Below are 20,203 nucleotides of genomic sequence, written 5' to 3'. Positions count from 1 at the left end.
GCGATCACGCCACGGCCCTCTGCGCTCGCGACCAAAAAACCGCGACGGAACCGCCTAGCTGTGTCCTGTGCCGAACACAAGGTCACCCCGCGAACTACCGTGGATGCCCCCGAGCTCCAAAAATAAATCGCCGCGTCGCCCGTCAAAACCGCCTCCGAGCTTCCGGCCCAGACATCAAAGCCACGGTACCCTCTGTGCCGAAGGCTAAGCCTGCTTTCGTGCCGGCGTCGGTGCCCAGCGTCTCGGCTTGGGCTAAACCGTTGCCGTACACGAACACGGCTACAACTCTCTCCCCCGCGACTCGTCCCACCCCCGCGATACGTCCCTCCCCCGCGACCTGCCCTCCGACCGCGTCCGAAAATCTCGCTCTAGCGATCGACTTTTTTCAGTCGATCAACTTTGAGCGTGTTAACGCTTTGGGTGACGCCATTCGCGCCGCCTCCACTGCACAACATTTCATCGCCGTTGTGCAAGAATACGCTGACGTATACGCGTCGTTAAATACGTACGTCCTCCCCTCACTCCGCCGGTAATCAATGGCGTACATTAGTAGAATAAAACCCTTATCCGTAACAATAGGATTTTTCAACGCTTACGGTCTCGCAAATCAACGTGATCAGGTTTGTGATTTTTTGCGTGACCATCAAATTGACATTTTCACTAGTGCAGGAGACCCTACTTAAGCCCGCGCGCCGTGACCCTAAAATCGCGAACTATAACATGGTCAGGAACGACAGGCTCTCTGCCCGTGGTGGTGGTACCGTTATTTACTATAGAAGAGCCCTGCATTGCGTCCCGCTCGATCCTCCCGCGCTCGCTAATATCGAAGCATCAGTGTGCCGAATCTCACTGACGGGACACGCGCCCATCGTTACCGCGTCCGTTTATCTTCCACCGGATAAGATCGTTCTAAGCAGCGATATTGAGGCGCTGCTCGGTATGGGGAGCTCTGTCATTCTGGCGGGCGACTTAAATTGTAAACACATCAGGTGGAACTCACACACCACAACCCCGAATGGCAGGCGGCTTGACGCGTTAGTCGATGATCTCGCCTTCGATATCGTCGCTCCGTTAACCCCGACTCACTACCCGCTAAATATCGCGCATCGCCCGGATATACTCGACATAGCGTTATTAAAAAACGTAACTCTGCGCTTACACTCGATCGAAGTAGTTTCAGAGTTAGATTCAGACCACCGTCCCGTCGTCATGAAGCTCGGTCGCGCTCCCGATTCCGTTCCCGTCACGAGGACTGTGGTGGATTGGCACACGCTGGGCATCAGCCTGGCTGAATCTGATCCACCATCGCTCCCGTTTAACCCGGACTCTACCCCGTCTCCTCAGGATACCGCTGAAGCCATAGACATCTTAACATCACACATCACCTCGACATTAGATAGGTCATCGAAACAAGTTGTAGCGGAGGACTTCCTTCACCGCTTCAAATTGTCCGACGATATTAGGGAACTCCTTAGAGCTAAGAACGCCTCGATACGCGCCTACGACAGGTATCCTACCGCGGAAAATCGTATTCGAATGCGTGCCCTACAACGCGACGTAAAGTCTCGCATCGCCGAAGTCCGAGATGCCAGATGGTCTGATTTCTTAGAAGGACTCGCGCCCTCCCAAAGGTCTTACTACCGCTTAGCTCGTACTCTCAAATCGGATACGGTAGTAACTATGCCCCCCCTCGTAGGCCCCTCAGGCCAACTCGCGGCCTTTGATGATGACGAAAAAGCAGAGCTGCTGGCCGATACATTGCAAACCCAGTGCACGCCCAGCACTCAATCCGTGGACCCTGTTCATGTAGAATTAGTAGACAGTGAGGTAGAACGCAGAGCCTCCTTGCCACCCTCGGATGCGTTACCACCCGTCACCCCGATGGAAGTTAAAGACTTGATCAAAGACCTACGTCCTCGCAAGGCTCCCGGTTCCGACGGTATATCTAACCGCGTTATTAAACTTCTACCCGTCCAACTCATCGTGATGTTGGCATCTATTTTCAATGCCGCTATGGCGAACTGTATCTTTCCCGCGGTGTGGAAAGAAGCGGACGTTATCGGCATACATAAACCCGGTAAACCAAAAAATCATCCGACGAGCTACCGCCCGATTAGCCTCCTCATGTCTCTAGGCAAACTGTATGAGCGTCTGCTCTACAAGCGCCTCAGAGATTTCGTCTCATCCAAGGGCATTCTCATCGATGAACAATTCGGATTCCGTACAAATCACTCATGCGTTCAACAGGTGCACCGCCTCACGGAGCACATTCTTGTGGGGCTTAATCGACCAAAACCGTTATACACGGGAGCTCTCTTCTTCGACGTCGCAAAAGCGTTCGACAAAGTCTGGCACAACGGTTTGATTTTCAAACTATTCAACATGGGCGTGCCGGATAGTCTCGTGCTCATCATACGGGACTTCTTGTCGAACCGCTCTTTTCGATATCGAGTCGAGGGAACCCGCTCCTCCTCACGACCTCTCACAGCTGGAGTCCCGCAAGGCTCTGTCCTCTCACCCCTCCTATTTAGCTTATTCGTCAACGATATTCCCCGGTCGCCGCCGACCCATTTAGCTTTATTCGCTGACGACACGACTGTTTACTATTCTAGTAGAAATAAGTCCCTAATCGCGAAGAAGCTTCAGAGCGCAGCCCTAGCCCTAGGACAGTGGTTCCGAAAATGGCGCATAGACATCAACCCAGCGAAAAGTACTGCGGTGCTATTTCAGAGGGGAAGCTCCACACGGATTTCCTCCCGGATTAGGAGGAGGAATCTCACACCCCCGATTACTCTCTTTAGACAACCCATACCCTGGGCCAGGAAGGTCAAGTACCTGGGCGTTACCCTGGATGCATCGATGACATTCCGCCCGCATATAAAATCAGTCCGTGACCGTGCCGCGTTTATTCTCGGTAGACTCTACCCCATGATCTGTAAGCGGAGTAAAATGTCCCTTCGGAACAAGGTGACACTTTACAAAACTTGCATAAGGCCCGTCATGACTTACGCGAGTGTGGTGTTCGCTCACGCGGCCCGCACACACATAGACACCCTCCAATCCCTACAATCCCGCTTTTGCAGGTTAGCTGTCGGCGCTCCGTGGTTCGTGAGGAACGTTGACCTACACGACGACCTGGGCCTCGAATCAATTCGGAAATACATGAAGTCAGCGTCGGAACGATACTTCGATAAGGCTATGCGTCATGATAATCGCCTTATCGTTGCCGCCGCTGACTACTCTCCGAATCCTGATCATGCAGGAGCCAGTCACCGTCGACGCCCTAGACACGTCCTTACGGATCCATCAGATCCAATCACCTTTGCATTAGATGCCTTCAGCTCTAATACTAGGGGCAGGCTTAGGGACCCCGGTAACCGTACTCGTCGAACTCGACAAAGAGGTCGACGTGCAACCTAACCCATGCATCAGCCCGCTGAGTTTCTCGCCGGATCTTCTCAGCGGGTCGCGATTCCGATCCGGTAGTAGATTCATTCGCGAAGCAGCTACTCTTGAGTTGTTAGGTCTCCTTCGGAGGCGCTCGGGTAGCTGTTAGCAAATCCCACCCCTCCTGGCTGAGCCTTTGCTCGCCCACCTGTCCTGGTGAAACTGGAAAGGCCTTCGGGCCACCAGTAAACTTCCAACCATAAAAAAAAAAAAATAAAAAAAAAAAAAAAAAAGAAAATTTGCAAAATTGTGTTGGTCTGTTTTATAGAACGTATTTATTGTAAGACCGCAAATAAATTAGGGAGCTTTTGGGTCAAATTGGCTATTTAGTAAGGATAAAGTGAGCTATGAGATTGTTTACCTTCGATGACATTTTAATTAATTTGTTTTAATTATTATTAACTAAAAACACTATTTTAATAACCCGGAGAAAAATGTACAAATTTTCAAGGCAATTTACTGTCTAAATTACATTGAAAGATTCCTCACTAAAAATAAACTTATAAACTAAACCATCCCTTGGTAATAAAATGGCATTTTAGAAAATTTGTCTACACGGTCTACACTAAATCATGACCTATGCAAGTGTAGTGTTCGCTCAGACGGCCTACGGCCATTTATGAAGTGTATTTGGATGCCAAAGCTTGAATTTTGTTTTTTTTAGATTAGCCGCTAGAGCATATGGTGCGTTACGAATCTTCACAACGATCTAGATCTCGAACCTATTTGCAAGTATACGAAGGCAGGGTTAGAACACTTCTTCATGGCAGCAATGCGACATGACCAACCCTTCTCGTAACTATTGTGCGGGTATTTTTTTTTTTTTTTTTTATTGCTTAGCTGTGTGTACGAGCTCACAGCCCACCTGATGTTAAGTGGTTACTGGAGCCCATAGACATCTACAACGTAAATGCGCCACACACCTTGAGATATAGTTCTAAGGTCTCAGTATAGTCACAACGGCTGCCCCACCCTTCAAACCGAAACGCATTACTGCTTCACGGCAGAAATAGGCGGGGTGGTGGTACCTACCCGCGCGGCCTCACAAGAGTGTCCTACCACCAGTAATTACGCAAATAATAATTTTGCGGGTTTCATTTTTATCACATGATGTTATTCCTTTACCGTGGAAGTCAATCGTGAACAATTGTTGAGTACGTATTTCATTAGAAAAATTGGTATCCCCCGCCTGAGATTCGAACACCGGTGCATCGCTCAACACGTATGCACGGAACGCCTTATCCTTTAGGCCACGACGACTTCAAACCACGACACTTCTTCATAGCAGCAATGTGACATGATCAACCCTTCTCGTAATTGTTGTGAGGTATCCTGGTTCCAGTAACTTCACATGAGCATCGCCTAGGGCTGATCCAATCGTCTAGTGCAATAAAAAATACTTTCATATTCACTAACGTTTACCATAACTCTCTCGAGTGGTTCCTTTTAAAAACTTCCTAAAATGAATTTTAAGTATTTTACGAAACCCTTCAAAATCTAAAAACTTATTCAACGTATTAATTAAAACTTCTCCCTTTATTTCTAACAAAGCCTTATTGAGGATCAACTTTGACAATGTCTCAAAACTGTGTGAACTTTTGTCTGAAGAACTTCGCTAAGCAATCGAAATTAATATTTACTGGATAAACTTGAGTTTGCAGGCGTCGTGTTTCTTTGTGATTCTTTGAGGTTGAAATTTCTGAAGTAACAAGAGACGTATCAAGGTTCCGTTCTGTTTATTCCGATGGTTTTGTTCGGTAAATATCACTACATAGCATAAAACAAAGTCGCCTTCTCTGTCCCTATATCTGTCTGTCCCTATGTATGCTTAAATCTTTAAAACTACGCAACGAATTTTGATGCGATTTTTTTTTAATAGATAGAATGATTGAAGAGGAAAGTTTATATGCATAATAACATCCATTAAATAGTGGAGAAATCAATAATAAATTACAGTTTCCGAAGCGAAGCGAGGGCGGATCGTTAGTCGGTTATAAAGAAATCATTCTCGAAATATCTCTCGAGACGGTAGCATTTATAATCGTGACTACTAAGTTATTGTATTTAAATATTGTTTTCTGTTTATTTTAAAATAGAACAAAGCTCAGGTTTTCTCCTTTATATAATGGTCTTGGGTGGAATATTTTATAAAGTACCCTAGAATATATACCCTTTCGCGGGTAGGTGTGGAAAAGAATACAAGCGTTCTCAAGTCGAAAAGTGAATTTTATTCAATTTAATAATATTTTTGACATTTTTTTTAACAATTCTTTAAAACTAAACATAAGAAGACCACACAAATGTTTGTGACAGTTTTTATGGAAGCTAAGTTTTAATAATTAGCTACCTGCCAGTTTCTGCACACTCATAAGTTGTGAGGTTGGAATTGAAGGATTAAGCAACATGTCACAGCTGGCTACAATAGAAGCAGCACAAGCTACTCTCGAAGAATGCTTCTCAAGAAGAATGGCTGACCTTGAAGCACAACTCAACAATACTGCCCCTGCAAAGGAAACTATTTCAAAAATTTCTGAAGAATTTAGGACATTCAGAGAGCTAGTTTTCTCAATGCTTCATCTTCTCCGGCAACAAATCAATGAATGTTCCCAAATGGTAGATATTATTGAGACCAGACACAGAAGAAAAGCTATCATCTTTATGGGCATTCCAGAAGTCGAAAAAGAAGACTGTAATAAAATTGTTCTAGATATTACACATAAGCAGTTGGAACTGAAAGGTATTTCTGCTTCAGATATAAATGTATGTCATAGGATCGGCTCACAAAATAAAGATCATCATCGTCCAATCCTGGTAAGGTTTTCCAGTTTAGATACCAAGATAGGTGTGTGGAGGGCTAAATCTAAATTAAAAGGTTCACCCATCTCAGTCAAGGAGTTTTTGACCAAAACCAGGCAGGTGGTTTTTAGCAAAGGTCGGCAACATTTTGGAATGCATGCTTGCTGGACTCAAGATGCTAAAATCATAATCAAGTTACCCGATGGAAGTAGGCAGAAACTTACTACGATGGACGACTTGAATCACCTAGTTTCCAGATACCCCAAAATTATAAAAGAACCTTCGGCAGCTAAAAGCATTGAGAGCGATACAGTGAAAACAAAGAGCACAACCACAAGGCTTCGAAAGCATTAGTGTATTTGTTATAGTATGTGTGAAAGTGTCTATCCCACTGTACCTACATACATTGTTATTTTTTTAATGTGTTGGTCAGTTATTGTAATGCCATTATTTCGTAACGATCGAAATTTAAATTGCATTTTTCAATTTTATTTTAATTTGTAATTATTATTTTTATTGCTTCTTCCTTCAATTTTTGCCTTACCCACCATACAGTTTGTTTTTAGTTTTCAATCATATGCAAATTAATAATTAATGTAATCACTGATTTGCGGTGCATTGGTTGTGTACTTAGTGTTTTAATTTATAATCATCATTATTGTTATTGTTATTAATATTATATATAAACTACTATTTTTAATAACAACATCATTTTTGTAATAATGCATAGCTAAGCACTGACGTCTGATCATGTCGTCAGATTGGCGTCTGACACCTAGTCTGTCAAATTGACATTGATGCAGCTTAGTGAATCACAGAGTAAATATTAATGTAACTTAATTTGCATTCCATTTTACTCAAAGTTCTAAGTTTTCTTTTGTTTTTTTTTTTATTCTAATATTTTCTTGGTTTATTTTGTACATATCATTGTTGTTATAGTTTGTTATAATTTTTTTTTTGTTTTGATTTTGTGTGCTGAAAATAATCTGTATTGTTATTTTTATTGTTATTTTTATTATGTATACGGTGTGTATTGGCTGGCGGGTGGTGCAGAGATATCAGCTTTTTGTTTTTTGTTTTTGAACTCATTGCATTTGCTTTAAGTTATCAATAACTTTTATAAAATTTGTTTTCTATATAGGATAATAGTATATATATTTAAATTGTGCATTGTATTTGTATTGCATTGATTAATTTATGAGTAATTCATGTGACGACCTTTATCTTTCTGCCAATGAATCTCTTTCTCCTGTTTCTTCGTTAAATGAGGATAGTTTTTGTTCAGTAACTGGTACTCTTGGTGACTGTGTACGACGATGTTTTAGCAAAAATTCGGGCCTACTAAATTTATGTCACATTAATGCGCAAAGTGTGCCCAGTCATTATAGTGAAATTCTGGAAAGTTTTGATAATACTGACGTTCATGCTGTGCTGATATCCGAGAGCTGGCTAAAGCCTCATCTTCTTTCCACTAGTTATCCTCTTCCTGGTTTCGATTTGATTCGGAATGATCGTGTTGATAGGAGAGGCGGCGGCGTTGCTATCTACCTTCGCAGTGTTTTTTCTTATAAAATCCTCGACTGTTCTCCACCAAACTGTTCAACCTCTGCTGAGTTTCTTTTTTTGGAAGTTTCCGTTAAGGGAGTTAAATTAGTGCTGGGTGTTGTTTATTGTCCTCCCACTGTAGATTACTTCTCCAGTCTCGAACCAATTCTGGAATCCTTAGGCTCAAAATATTCACATCACGTCATTATGGGTGATTTCAACACCGACCTTGCAGTTCATTCACCTCGATCCTGTAAACTCTTGGCTATCGTCGAATCTGCTAATCTTCAAGTCCTGCCTCTACAAGCCACTCATTGGAACAGTGATGGGAATGACACCTGGCTTGATCTAATTCTTACTTCCTCTCCCACCCTTGTATCATCTCATGGTCAATATCCCGCACCTGGCTTCTCTCATCATGACCTCATTTTCCTCTCTTACTCCTTAAGTCCTCCGAAGTCCCAACCTAGGCTTATGAGCATACGTAGTTTCAAACGCTTAAATTTAGATCAGTTGCAAAAGGATGCGTCAGAATTAAAATGGGATGATTTCATGGCCACACCTTCTGTAGATGATAAAGTGCGTATTTTTAATGAAACTATCCTTAACTTGTATGATATCCATGCGCCTGTTAGGAAGGTGAAGATGAAGCGTCCTCCAGCTCCATGGATAACGAGAGGTGTGCGTATGTGTATGCGGCGTAGAGATAGAGCTTTTCGTAAATTCCGGAGGGACCGATGCGATGACAATTGGGCTTCTTATAAAATTGCGAGAAACCGGTGTAACCAGGTGATACGAAATGCTAAACGCCGCTACTTTCTACATAATATATCGTCTTCTTCAGTTGCTAATATCTGGAAGTTCCTCGGAACTCTAGGTATTGGCAAACAACGTCAATACAGCTTTCAGTCGGCAATTGGACTGGATGATATCAATGTGCACTTTACTACAAGTATCCCGTTGGATCACCAGTCTACGCGCCGTACTGTGGAGTTTCTGGAAGGACTATCCCCTCCAAATATCGACCCCTTTAAATTTTCCACGGTATCTATGGGTGAGATCAAAGAGATAATCCTCTCTATAAGATCCAATGCTGTGGGTCACGACGGAGTGAGCCGCCAGATGATAGTGCTGATTCTCGATTGTCTTCTTCCATCGTTACAACATTTAATCAATTCATCTTTGTCCTCTGGTACTTTTCCTGTACAGTGGCGCAAAGCATTTGTGATTCCCTTACCCAAAGTCTCTAATCCGACTCTTCCTACTCATTTCCGTCCCATATCGATTCTCCCTTTTCTGTCCAAGGTGTTGGAGGCCTGTGTACATAGCCAACTGTCCCAGTTTGTTCATAAGTATGGTTTAATAAACTCTCTACAGTCTGGCTTCAGACCAGGCCACAGCACCATCTCCGCTCTCCTCAAAGTGACAGGCGATGTTAGGGCTGGAATGGAGGATACTAAAGTCACATTGTTGGCTTTGGTCGACTTCTCTAATGCCTTTAATACCGTCAGTCACGAAATCCTTTTATCTATCCTGTCCTATCTTATGATTTCGCCTGAGGTGCTGAAATGGTTTACATCATATCTTCGAGGGTGCCAGCAATCGGTCCGCATTGATGAGTCTTCGTCTTCATGGCGTGATCTAGATACTGGTGTCCCTCAAGGCGGAATTCTCTCCCCTTTGCTTTTCTCTCTATTTATCAATCTCATAACTCAGTCCCTTCAGTGTTCGTATCACCTGTACGCTGACGACCTACAGCTGTACTCGCAGGCTACTGTGGACTGTGTGTCTGAAGCGGTTCGCAGAGTGAATGGGGATCTAGAGGCTATATGCGATTGGTCTGGTAGATTTGGTTTGACGGTCAATCCAACCAAATGTCAGGCGATTATTATTGGTAGTCCCCGTTTGTTGGGACGATTAGATTTTAGCTCACTCCCACCCGTAACTTATAATGGAGCAATTATACCTTTGAGCCCATCAGTCAAAAACCTTGGACTGTATATGGATTCTAGACTTGATTGGGCGGTACAGGTGTTGAATGTTAGTCGGAAGGTTACTGGATCTCTGCGTGCCCTTTATCGCTTCAAGAACTTTCTCCCTTTCAAGATAAAGTTGATGCTTGTTCAAGCTTTAATCCTGCCCATAATTGACTATGGCGATGTATGCTATCTTGACCTGAATGCAGACCTTTTGAACAAACTCGACCGCCTTCTCAACAACTGCATTCGTTTCATTTTTAATCTTCGCAAGTATGACCACGTGTCTACTTACCGCTCCGAAATAAATTTTCTTCCTATACGCGAGCGCCGCAATCTACATGCTCTTACTGCGCTTCATTCTATACTAACATGCCCAACTCCTCCCTCCTATCTGACTCAGTACTTTAAATATTTACATTCTTCGCACGATAAGGACTTGCGTTCCTCTAATAATTTACTCCTTCACTGTCCCACGCACAACTCTAGTTTAGTCCGTTCGTCTTTCGTAGTTCAATCTGTTCAACTTTGGAATTCACTTCCTCTTAATGTTAGGATGATCACTGATCGCCTAACTTTCAAAATAAAGGTACGCCAACTTTTTCTGGAGAAACTTAAAAACTTAACAATTTGACTTGCAATGTGTGTTCTGTGCAATATACTATTTTCTTGTACTGTATGTATATGTATATGTGGTTCTATTTCTTTGTTATATTTTTAAGTTGTGTTTAAGTGTGTATATGAATATGTATGTGAATATGTGAGTATATGATAGAGATTACATATAGATATATGTGTAAATTTTATATTATTATCATGATATAAAATTGTGTACGTTGTTTGTGTGATTATATATATATATACCGTGTATGTGTTTATATATTGTATAATGTAGTTTGGTTGTTTCACATTAAGTTATGCACCTACCACAAGATTCTCTACACCACCCTTGGTTGACTGGTAGAGAATGCCTCAGGCATTAAGTCCGCCATTGTACTTATGTGCATTAAGTTGAATAAATAAATAAATATATACCTAACCAACCCCCTATGTTTGTACATTGTATAACAAACATTGTAGGGCGTTTTGTAGGCTTTACTTGAAAAATTAGAAGTCGTCGTGGCCTAACGGATAAGACGTCCGATGCATTCGTGTTGAGCGATGCACCGGTGTTCGAATCTCAGGCGGGTACCAATTTTTCTAATGAAATACGTATTTTCAACAAATGTTCACGATTGACTTCCACGGTGAAGGAATAACATCGTGTGATTAAAAATGAAACCCGCAAAATTATAATTTGCGTAATTACTGATGGTAGGACCTCTTGTGAGTCCGCGCGAGTGGGTACCACCATCCTGCCTTTTTCTGCCGTGAAGTAGTAATGCGTTTCGGTTTGAAGGGTGGGGCAGCCGTTGTAACTATACTGAGACCTTAGAACTTATATCTCAAGGTGGGTGGCGCATTTACGTTGTGGATGTCTATGGGCTCCAGTAACCACTTAACACCAGGTGGGCTCGTCCACCCATCTAAGCAATAAAAAAAAAAAAGTTTCACTTTTCGTTTTAAATAAAGTTGTTTTGATTTTCATTACAATTGTCCGATTGCTGTTATTTATTAATTAACCACATTTTTTAAATACGTATCTATAAGACTTCTCCGCATCCGCTTTTCCACTTAAAAACTCTGATACACATCCCACATAGCCACATCCCGAGCGCTATGACATGTCCTTCTTCAAACGAGGCTTGTGGAGAGTATTAAGCGGTAGGCAGCGGCTTGGCTCTGCCCCTGGCATTGCTGAAGTCTATGGGCGACGGTGACCACTCACCATCAGGTGGGCCGTGTGCTCGTCTGCCTAGAAGGGCAATAAAAAAAATACTAATAGGATTTGCGAAGTCGTCCATAATAAAACCCCCCTAAAAACCAATTACATCACGTAACCGTTACTTTTAACGATTTGCAGAAAAGTCTTATTAAAATAATACTGCGATTTCTTGCTCATGTATCGCTTGTGCCGTGTTTTTGGACGCCCAACTGTCTGGATCTCGAAATTGGCTGGAACCCAGAACGTGTTACGACTCGCCGGAACTCGATTCCTTGCGACTGTAGATGTTTGTAAATAAATCTTTGAGTGCAATCGAATATTTTCCGAGCCCATCGTGGAAAAAATTGAAGAAAAATAAAATAAAATCTAAAATATCCTTTTTATTACGCACTAATAAAACCTGCTGTCCTCAAACTATATCGGTGATTGCATTAAAGATAATTTTAGTATTTACTTCGGTTTTCGCGAGTAGTAGACATAATAAAGTACTTTTACGGCTTAATCTCACATTTTTTAATTGTCATTATGTCACTTCTCATGTCGTCTTTTCACTACCTTCTGGTAAAATTAGTTTTAATAACATCATTTTAATAACATCCATCTCATTTTTTTTTATTGCCCTTGTAGGCAGTCGAGCATACGGCCCACCTGATGGTGAGTGGTTACCGTCGCCCATGGACTTCAGCAATGCCAGGGGCAGAGCCAAGCCGCTGCCTACCGACCAAGCCGCTGCCTACCGACCAAGCCGCTGCCTACCGACCAAGCCGCTGCCTACCGGCCAAGCCGCTGCCTACCGACCAAGCCGCTGCCTACCGCCTATGTTGACGGTACTACGCTAAAACTGTTCCTGAAGGAGTCAACGGGGCAAATTTTCATCTCATTTGGATGAAAGACATGCGAGTGGCGAGCTCAAGAACAATTGCATTACATAAAATGTATTTAAAAAAAAAAAAACTTACGACTTTGGCGTCTTTACTATAAATTTTCAAATATTTCATATAAATATATGTTATTGTCGGATTTAAAAAAAAAGTTATAATATATAACATCACTTCCACAAAACCGACTTATTTGGTCATAGCGGTTATTCGTAGCGTTTATGCGTTTATTCACGTGTAAAAGATTTCAATTTAAAACCTTCAATAAAAAAATCAACTGTACAAAAAAAATCTGCCTATGCTGATAGCCTTGAGAGGCTATATCAGCTTCTCCTTGATGAGTAGGTGAGCTCATGGGGCTCAAGCCGGGTGTGTTGTTAACACTGGCCCTAGCAAGAGCAGTGCTTCGTAGAATCTACCACCGCATCGGAAACGCGACCCACTGAGAAGATCCGGCGAGAAACTCAGTGGGCTACTACAAATTCAAATAAATAATGTTAGAATGTGGTTTTTTTGTGTAAGAAAAGTTTTTCTTTTATATCGACTCCGAAATTAAAATTTTACATTAAGCATCACAAAAATCAGTACTTTTATCACCTATTGATTTTTTACAGATTTTTTTAAAATCGGTTTTTCGGTGTTCTTAAATCTCGTCTCATTTAAGATTAGTGCATCGTGATCTGCGTTCGTAAAAATGAAAAAATCTACTTTCTAACATTTCACTGTGTTATAACAACAACGCAATATCTCGCGTGCTGTATTTTAACGTAACTGTGTTTTGAAACCGAGTCAGGGTATGTAACGCTGCTTCTTTTGCTGGTATATCACGCAATTAACTGGTTGGGCAAGATGATGTGGTCGGTGGCATTTGTGTCGGACAATTGCTGAAACCTTGGTTTTGTAGATCAACTCACCGTATCTAATTATCTGGCATTGTTTAATTGTATTCAATTAAGAATATTGTGGTGCGTATTTTTTCATTTAGTACCGTTGTTGGGCCCTTCATTAAATGTATTGCAGGCAAACCTAATACATATATATATATATATATATATATATATATATATATATATATATATATATATATATATATATATATATATATATAACCGTGAACGTGAGTCAATACAAGAACGCTTCCGATTCAATCGTAGATTCATTCGCGAAGCGGCTGCTCCTGAATTGTTAAGTCTCTTTCGGAGGCGCTCAGGCATCTGTTAGCTAATCCTACCCATACTGGGGTAGCCTTTGCTCGCCCACCTGTCCTGGTGAAACTGGAAAGGCCTCCGGGCCACCATTAATCCTTCAATAATAAAAAAAAATACAAGAACATGTTTTTTTTCTTATTGCCCTTGTAGGCAGACGAGCATACGGCCCACCTGATGGTGAGTGGTTACCGTTGCTCATGGACTTCAGTTATGCCAGGGGTAGAGCCAAGCCGCTGCCTACCGAAATACCTACCTACCTACATGTTTCCGAAGTTTTTATTATATAGCATATCAGTTGTCCCACGTTTTAAATTCAAATGCGAGGCAGGCTTCGTAGCAAAAATATATACTATAGAGGTATCTCCCCGGGTCCATAATACAGGAAGTATTATGGACCCGGGGATCATCAGGAATTACCACCTTAAGATACGCGATATTTCTTGACAGCTCCCGTTGAGAGCTTCACACCAAGCGAATATTAATTATTTTCATTTTAATTATTACATTTATAAAAATATTAATTGGTGTTAATATTTTCTGATAAAGATGATGACTCCGAGGAAAAAAAAAAGACAAACATACTATGTCATTCTATCATTAAGAATTTGATGTACTAAATTCATTATATTGTCCCTCCGTTTTTGTCTCTTCCAGCGACGGTAAATTTCGTACTGACTAAATTCGTCCCCGATTGCTCGCGCGTAGGTACGCTCTTTCTGGGCGAAACGGTCGCGCGTTATACGCACTAGAGAATCGCGGCGAATTCGCCCTTTCTGGACCAGGGCTTAGCCGCATCTATTAAAAATATAGAGAGCAAGCTATACTTACGGATCGTGTACTTCTTGTCTGTATGTCGCGAGGTTCTATTCGTCTGCGACGTTCTCCTCTTGCAACGCATAACGATACCTGCAAGAATAAATTATTATTTGAATTCGAAGTACTTTCTGGAATGTTCGCGAACCGTGTGAATAGTTGAAAATGTTTATACGTAATGTGGCATCGATTTATAACTTTGATTAGTGCATAAGGCGACGCATCTATTTTACGAATTGCTTTGTTATGCGGAGAGATGGATGATATTCGGGCGTAGCATTATTACTGGTGGTAGGACCTCTTGTGAGTCCGCGCGGTTAGGTACCACCACCCCGCCTATTTCTGCAGTGGTGAAGCAGTAATGTGTTTCGGTTTGAAGGGCGGGGCAGCCGTTGTAACTATACTTGAGACCTTAGAACTTATATTTCAAGGTGGGTGGTGCATTTACGTTGTAGATGTCTATGGGCTCCAGTAACCACTTAACAGCAGGTGGGCTGTGAGCTCGTCTACCCATCTAAGCAATAAATAAAAAAATAGCACCCCTTGTCTTCTCCTTGGGCGTTGTAACAGTTGAAGGTTTCAGCAAAATACATCAGAATTAAAACGTTTATTTAAGCAGACCTTCACTGGTGCTTTTAAACCGTACTGTACCACCGATTCGGAATGCAGTTTCACCATTGAGAGGGATCCGCATGAAAATCAGGGCTGGCACTTTTCCAGATATTATTATTACGTGTTTTACTAGTGATAGAGCGTATTGTACTTGTAATAGACGCCTGTTTTGCTTAGTTCAATTCTTTATTTTATGTATCGTTAAATCGGTCACAACGTTACCCATTTAAATTCATTTTGAACACAGCATGAGTGCCGCTGTCTGCCTTGGAAAATGAGGTTTTAGTCTCAATAAAATATATCACTTGTATTCTTTAATAAAGTAACGAATAAAAATTTAATATTCAAGAAATAAACTAAATAAATAAAATCGATGATTATTTTGGGAAAAAATGTTTTGATAATATTTTAAAGTTCAAATTATAATTGTAAGTAATTTAGATTTCAATTTCAAAAGAAGTTTTGAAACGAACTTCTTGAAATAGAAATCTATATATTAATACGTGAAGCAAAAACTTTGTATCCCTTTTTACGAAAATTGCGCGGACGGAGGAGTATGAAATTTTCCACACTTATAGAGAATATAGAGAAGAAGTGCACAATGCTAATATTTTTTTAAAATAATGCATAAAAGATAGATAAAATCAATAAAGAAAACATAACACACACTACATACCATGTATTTGACGCACACACGCATGCATACTATTTATTGTCAAACTTTTGTTCTTGACCTCTGTGGTCAAATTGAGAATAGATTAAATATTGTTTGTCTTTATTAATATTTTTGTATAGCGTAGCCTTGGCGAAATTTGTGATTATAGAAGTATAAAATACAATCATAATAGTGTATAAACTTACAATTTCAATTAATTATAGTCGAATTTCGACTACTGCGGGACCTCTAGTTTAAATTAATAATCCGTTTTGATTATTGTTTTGATTCAGTCGATCGACATGAGTGCAAGTAAAAAAATGACAATTTTAACAATAACGTCCTTAAATTCTAAATGTTTTCGCGTTAAAAATTGCGGGTACACACCTCTCACGTAAAAATACTCTCAAATAGCCGTCAGCTTCGATAAATCTATTTTATGTTTCGTAGATTAATGCCTACAACCTTTTCTTCAAGGCTTTTTCTTATCGTGGCGCTAGTAAAGGGTGAAAGCAAGGACGGTGTCGCGCATTCTAGTGTTTGAAATGCTCTTGACTATTAACTACTTACTATGAAAAGTTTTTTAACACCTTTTCATTCTTTTTGCAATCGAAATCTTAGAGATTGCAATGTCCTCTTTAACCCCTTAAAAATGTGGCATAACAAAGATCCCTTGAACGCTAGTTATTTTAATTATTTTATATAAATTATAAATATAGGCACTTTCAAATATTCATATATTTATCATCGAGTGCAGTATCACTTCAGGGCATGTATGTACATAGTTTCAGATATATTTATAGCATCCATCAGATTTTATACAATAAGCCTGCATCCACAGTGCGTTTCCAGAGATCTTTTTTGTCACGTACCATCCGGCTATGGAATGAGCTCCCCTCCACGGTGTTTCCCGAGCGCTGTGACATGTCCTTCTTCAAACGAGGCTTGTGGAGAGTATTAAGCGGTAGGCAGCGGCTTGGCTCTGCCCCTGGCATTGCTGAAGTCCATGGGCGACGGTAACCACTCACCATCAGGGGGGCCGTATGCTCGTCTGCCTACAAGGGCAATAAAAAAAAAAAGAACTAGCATCTACATAACTGACCATTGACTGCTTAGTACTGTTGCAGCATGTGTCACTGGAGTGTAAAAACATACTTTATGAAACAGTAAAAAGGTCGCTATCTCTATATATAAAAATGAGTTGCTGTTCGTGAGCCTCGCTAAAACTCGAGAACGGCTTTTTTTTTATTGCTTAGATGAGTGGACGAGCTCACAGCCCACCTGGCGTTAAGTGGTTACTGGAGCCCATAGACATCTACAACGTAGACGCGCCACCCACCTTGAGATACAATTTCTAAAGTCTCAGTATAGTTACAACGGCTGCCCCACCCTTCAAACCGAAACGCATTACTGCTTCACGGCAGAAATAGGCAGGGCGGTGGTACCTATCCGCGCGGACTCACAAGTGGTCCTACCACCAGTAATTACGCAAATTATAATTTTGTGGGTTTGATTTTTATTTCACGATGCTATTCCTTCACCGTGGAAGTCAATCGTGAACATTTGTTGAGTACGTATTTCATTAGAAAAATTGGTACCCGCCTGAGATTCGAACACCGGTGCATCGCTTCAACATGAATGCATCGGACGTCTTATCCTTTAGTTTTGGTCTTGAATTATTTGTGGAAGTCCAGAGAAGGTTTAAAAGGTAGATAAATATTAAAATGCTCGGAATTAATTAAAAATAACAATTTTGTTTTTCCTTTGATGTGTCCCCTGTCGGTCTTTTATTTATCGATTGAGGCACTACGAAGTCTGCCGGGTCAGCTAGTTATTAATAATGTTTAGATTATCACGGAAATAACATCGAATGGACGTATTCGTTGTGACAGCTCATGGCTTCTCTAAGATTTCTTTTTCTGGCCGGGGGCCGATCGTTATAGGTACAAGGAGTTTAAAGAACTTGACGATCTGCAGAACTTAGGAGCAGACCGTCACTAATATGTTAAGATTATCTATCCGATTTTTTTATAGATATAAAATAGACGCTTTCGAAACTTTGTTGGCACACGTTGAGCAGATGAACTGAAGTAGTTTCTAGAGCTCAGAGACGTTACAATGCAAATTCGGCACATCTTCTGTTATAACTTTAAATGAGAACGCACATGAGAAATTTACTTCACGAAATATTTAGAGTCGTGGTACCCGTTTTTCTAAGCATTTTTTTTTCTACCTAAGCTGATAGCCTTGAGAGGCTATATCAGCGTAACCTTAACTAGCAGGTGAGCTCAAGGGGCTCAAACCTGACGACGTTGCTAACACGAACCCTAGCAAGAGCCGTGCTTCGCAGAATCTACCACCGGATCGGTGGGCTGTGTCTGAGGGTTAATTTACTTGTCAAGCCCTTTGTTGCAAGCGACGGGTTCGACGAGAACGATGACCGGTGCTTGAGGCACCTAGAAGCACCGTTAGTGGATCGGGAGGATCCGATATGACGTGTTTGGAGCGACGTCGACTGCTTTCCATTCTGTCCGCAGGATCGGGAATGTAGTTACCGGCGGCCACGATGAGAGGGTTCTCGTGTCGTGCCGCTTTATCGAAGCGGTTCTAAGCATACAATACGCTCTTTAAAAGGAACTAGGGGTTTACGAATTAGAGCAACAGCTTCTTGTTATTATGAACGTAAAATATGAAAGTTGACTACTTTCGCAGCTTGAATAGACCGAGGTCATATGTTTTCTGATTAATAGTTGTATAGACGATTGACATTATTATCTTCTGATTTTATTATTGTATGGGCTTTTGGACCTCATTGCGAGGGTCCAGCCTTATGCTTCCTTCCGATTTGCTTTATATCGCGCTCGATACATCATTGTACGAGGCATTTTGCGTCATCGAAAACTGAGGGTAATGGTGGCATACGACTCCTGGAAAAGGACTATTACGCTTTTCATATTTTTTTAAAATACCGCAGAGTACACTGTGCTCTGGGTATCTTTGTTCCTTCCCACCCTTCCTTCCTATCAGTGGGAAGCTCGACGGTGACACATTTTAGCAGCAAAGCGCTTTAATAAGCTAAGTAAACTTCCATTTGAATGCGATGACTCTTAATTATTATTACATAGTATATTATACCTGTATTATACCTAAAGGATTTGAAGAATGCATTCCTAAATAATATATCATGTAAATTTTTATTATATAACCATCTATTAAAATTATATCAAACTAGCGACCCGCCCTCGCTTCGCTTCGGAAACATTAAAACACACTGAAACCAAAAAAATAAAATAAAAAAAATTTAAAAAAAAGCAGCCTATGTTCATCAGGGACAATGTCGGCTTCTAATGGAAAAATAATTTTTCAAATCGGTCCAGTAGTTTCGGAGCCTATTCGAAACAAACAAACAAACAAATCTTTCCTCTTTATAATATTATTAGTATTAGTATTAGTATAGAAGATATTATAATAATTAAATGTTTTTACTCAACTCTTTATTACATACAAAACTTACCTTTCACAGTCAACGAAGTTTTTTCAACTATTAGTAACACAACCTAGTAATAAAAAATTACACAATCAAACATAAACTCGTAAGCTACGCGGAAGACAATATTACATCAATACAATAACACTTAAACATCAACAACATCAAAAAAATTCACGCCAAATGAAACGCGCGGGCATTTTGTTGAGCTACTTTCGTTTTCGCGTGTGTTTTGACACGAATATAACGCAATCGTAAAATTTATGATATTCTACAAGTATTTTAATTTAATATAAGCTCGATTTCATTCATGATATTGTCGAAAATTTATTGAAAAATTTTAATCGAGAGCGCTCAACAATTTGCGGTCATGATTTTGACATTTGTTTCAGTGTTACCATACCTATTTTTTTACAGTTAAAGATTGAACTTCCTAGAAATTAATCAAATTTTATTGAAGATATTTTACTAGTAAATAAGTTGTGCTTTGACTTTGAATATCTTGTCTTATTTGAAGAAGTAATTAATTTGAGAAAAAAAGTATATTTGTTGTTTTGCTAAATGAAACACTAATTAAAAGTAATTTCATTCCATAATTAAAGTTTCAGTGACTAATTATGAGGTACGTACGATTTTTTGATACTACAGATTTTACCGATATCCATGTAAATTTTCTCATTAAAGTATGGCAGCACCGTGACCTACGCTTGCGCGGGAAAGGCTCGGTTCGCGGCAGATGTTAGCGCGAGTTTTCGTAGTTTTATTGATCTGCCTGTAAGACGTAATGTGAGTCTCATTGCCTGTCATAGATCGCACACACATGAGCGGAGGTGCTCTGTTCGTTGACCTCTTAAGAAACTGGCACGACCTATTGTGCCAGTATTTTTTTAAACGAATTTATTTATAAAACCATGAATTGATAAATCGCAAATTATTTTGCATTAACTAACATAGTAAGCAC

General features: G+C 40.7%; 1 protein-coding gene across 1 annotated transcript in view; it reads right to left on the bottom strand.

The window, feature by feature from the left end:
- LOC114252816 (ras-like protein family member 10B) overlaps window positions 1-19,622 on the bottom strand; it is an 82,897-nt gene extending 63,275 nt beyond the window's left edge. Inside the window, exons 1-2 of the mRNA XM_028187471.2 lie at window positions 19,270-19,622; window positions 14,504-14,581 (exon numbers count right to left, since the gene is read on the bottom strand). Of these exons, the coding sequence (XP_028043272.1) occupies window positions 14,504-14,573 (70 nt within the window). The 5' untranslated portion in view covers window positions 14,574-14,581; window positions 19,270-19,622. The remainder of the gene's footprint in view (window positions 1-14,503; window positions 14,582-19,269) is intronic.
- Window positions 19,623-20,203: the final 581 nt, after the last annotated feature.

This window comes from Bombyx mandarina, chromosome 16 (assembly GCF_030267445.1).
Source record: "Bombyx mandarina strain Sakado chromosome 16, ASM3026744v2".
Taxonomy (NCBI): Eukaryota; Metazoa; Arthropoda; class Insecta; order Lepidoptera; family Bombycidae; genus Bombyx; species Bombyx mandarina.
The sequence above is the reverse complement of the archived record's forward strand: the minus strand, read 5'-3'. Positions and strand labels throughout refer to the sequence as shown.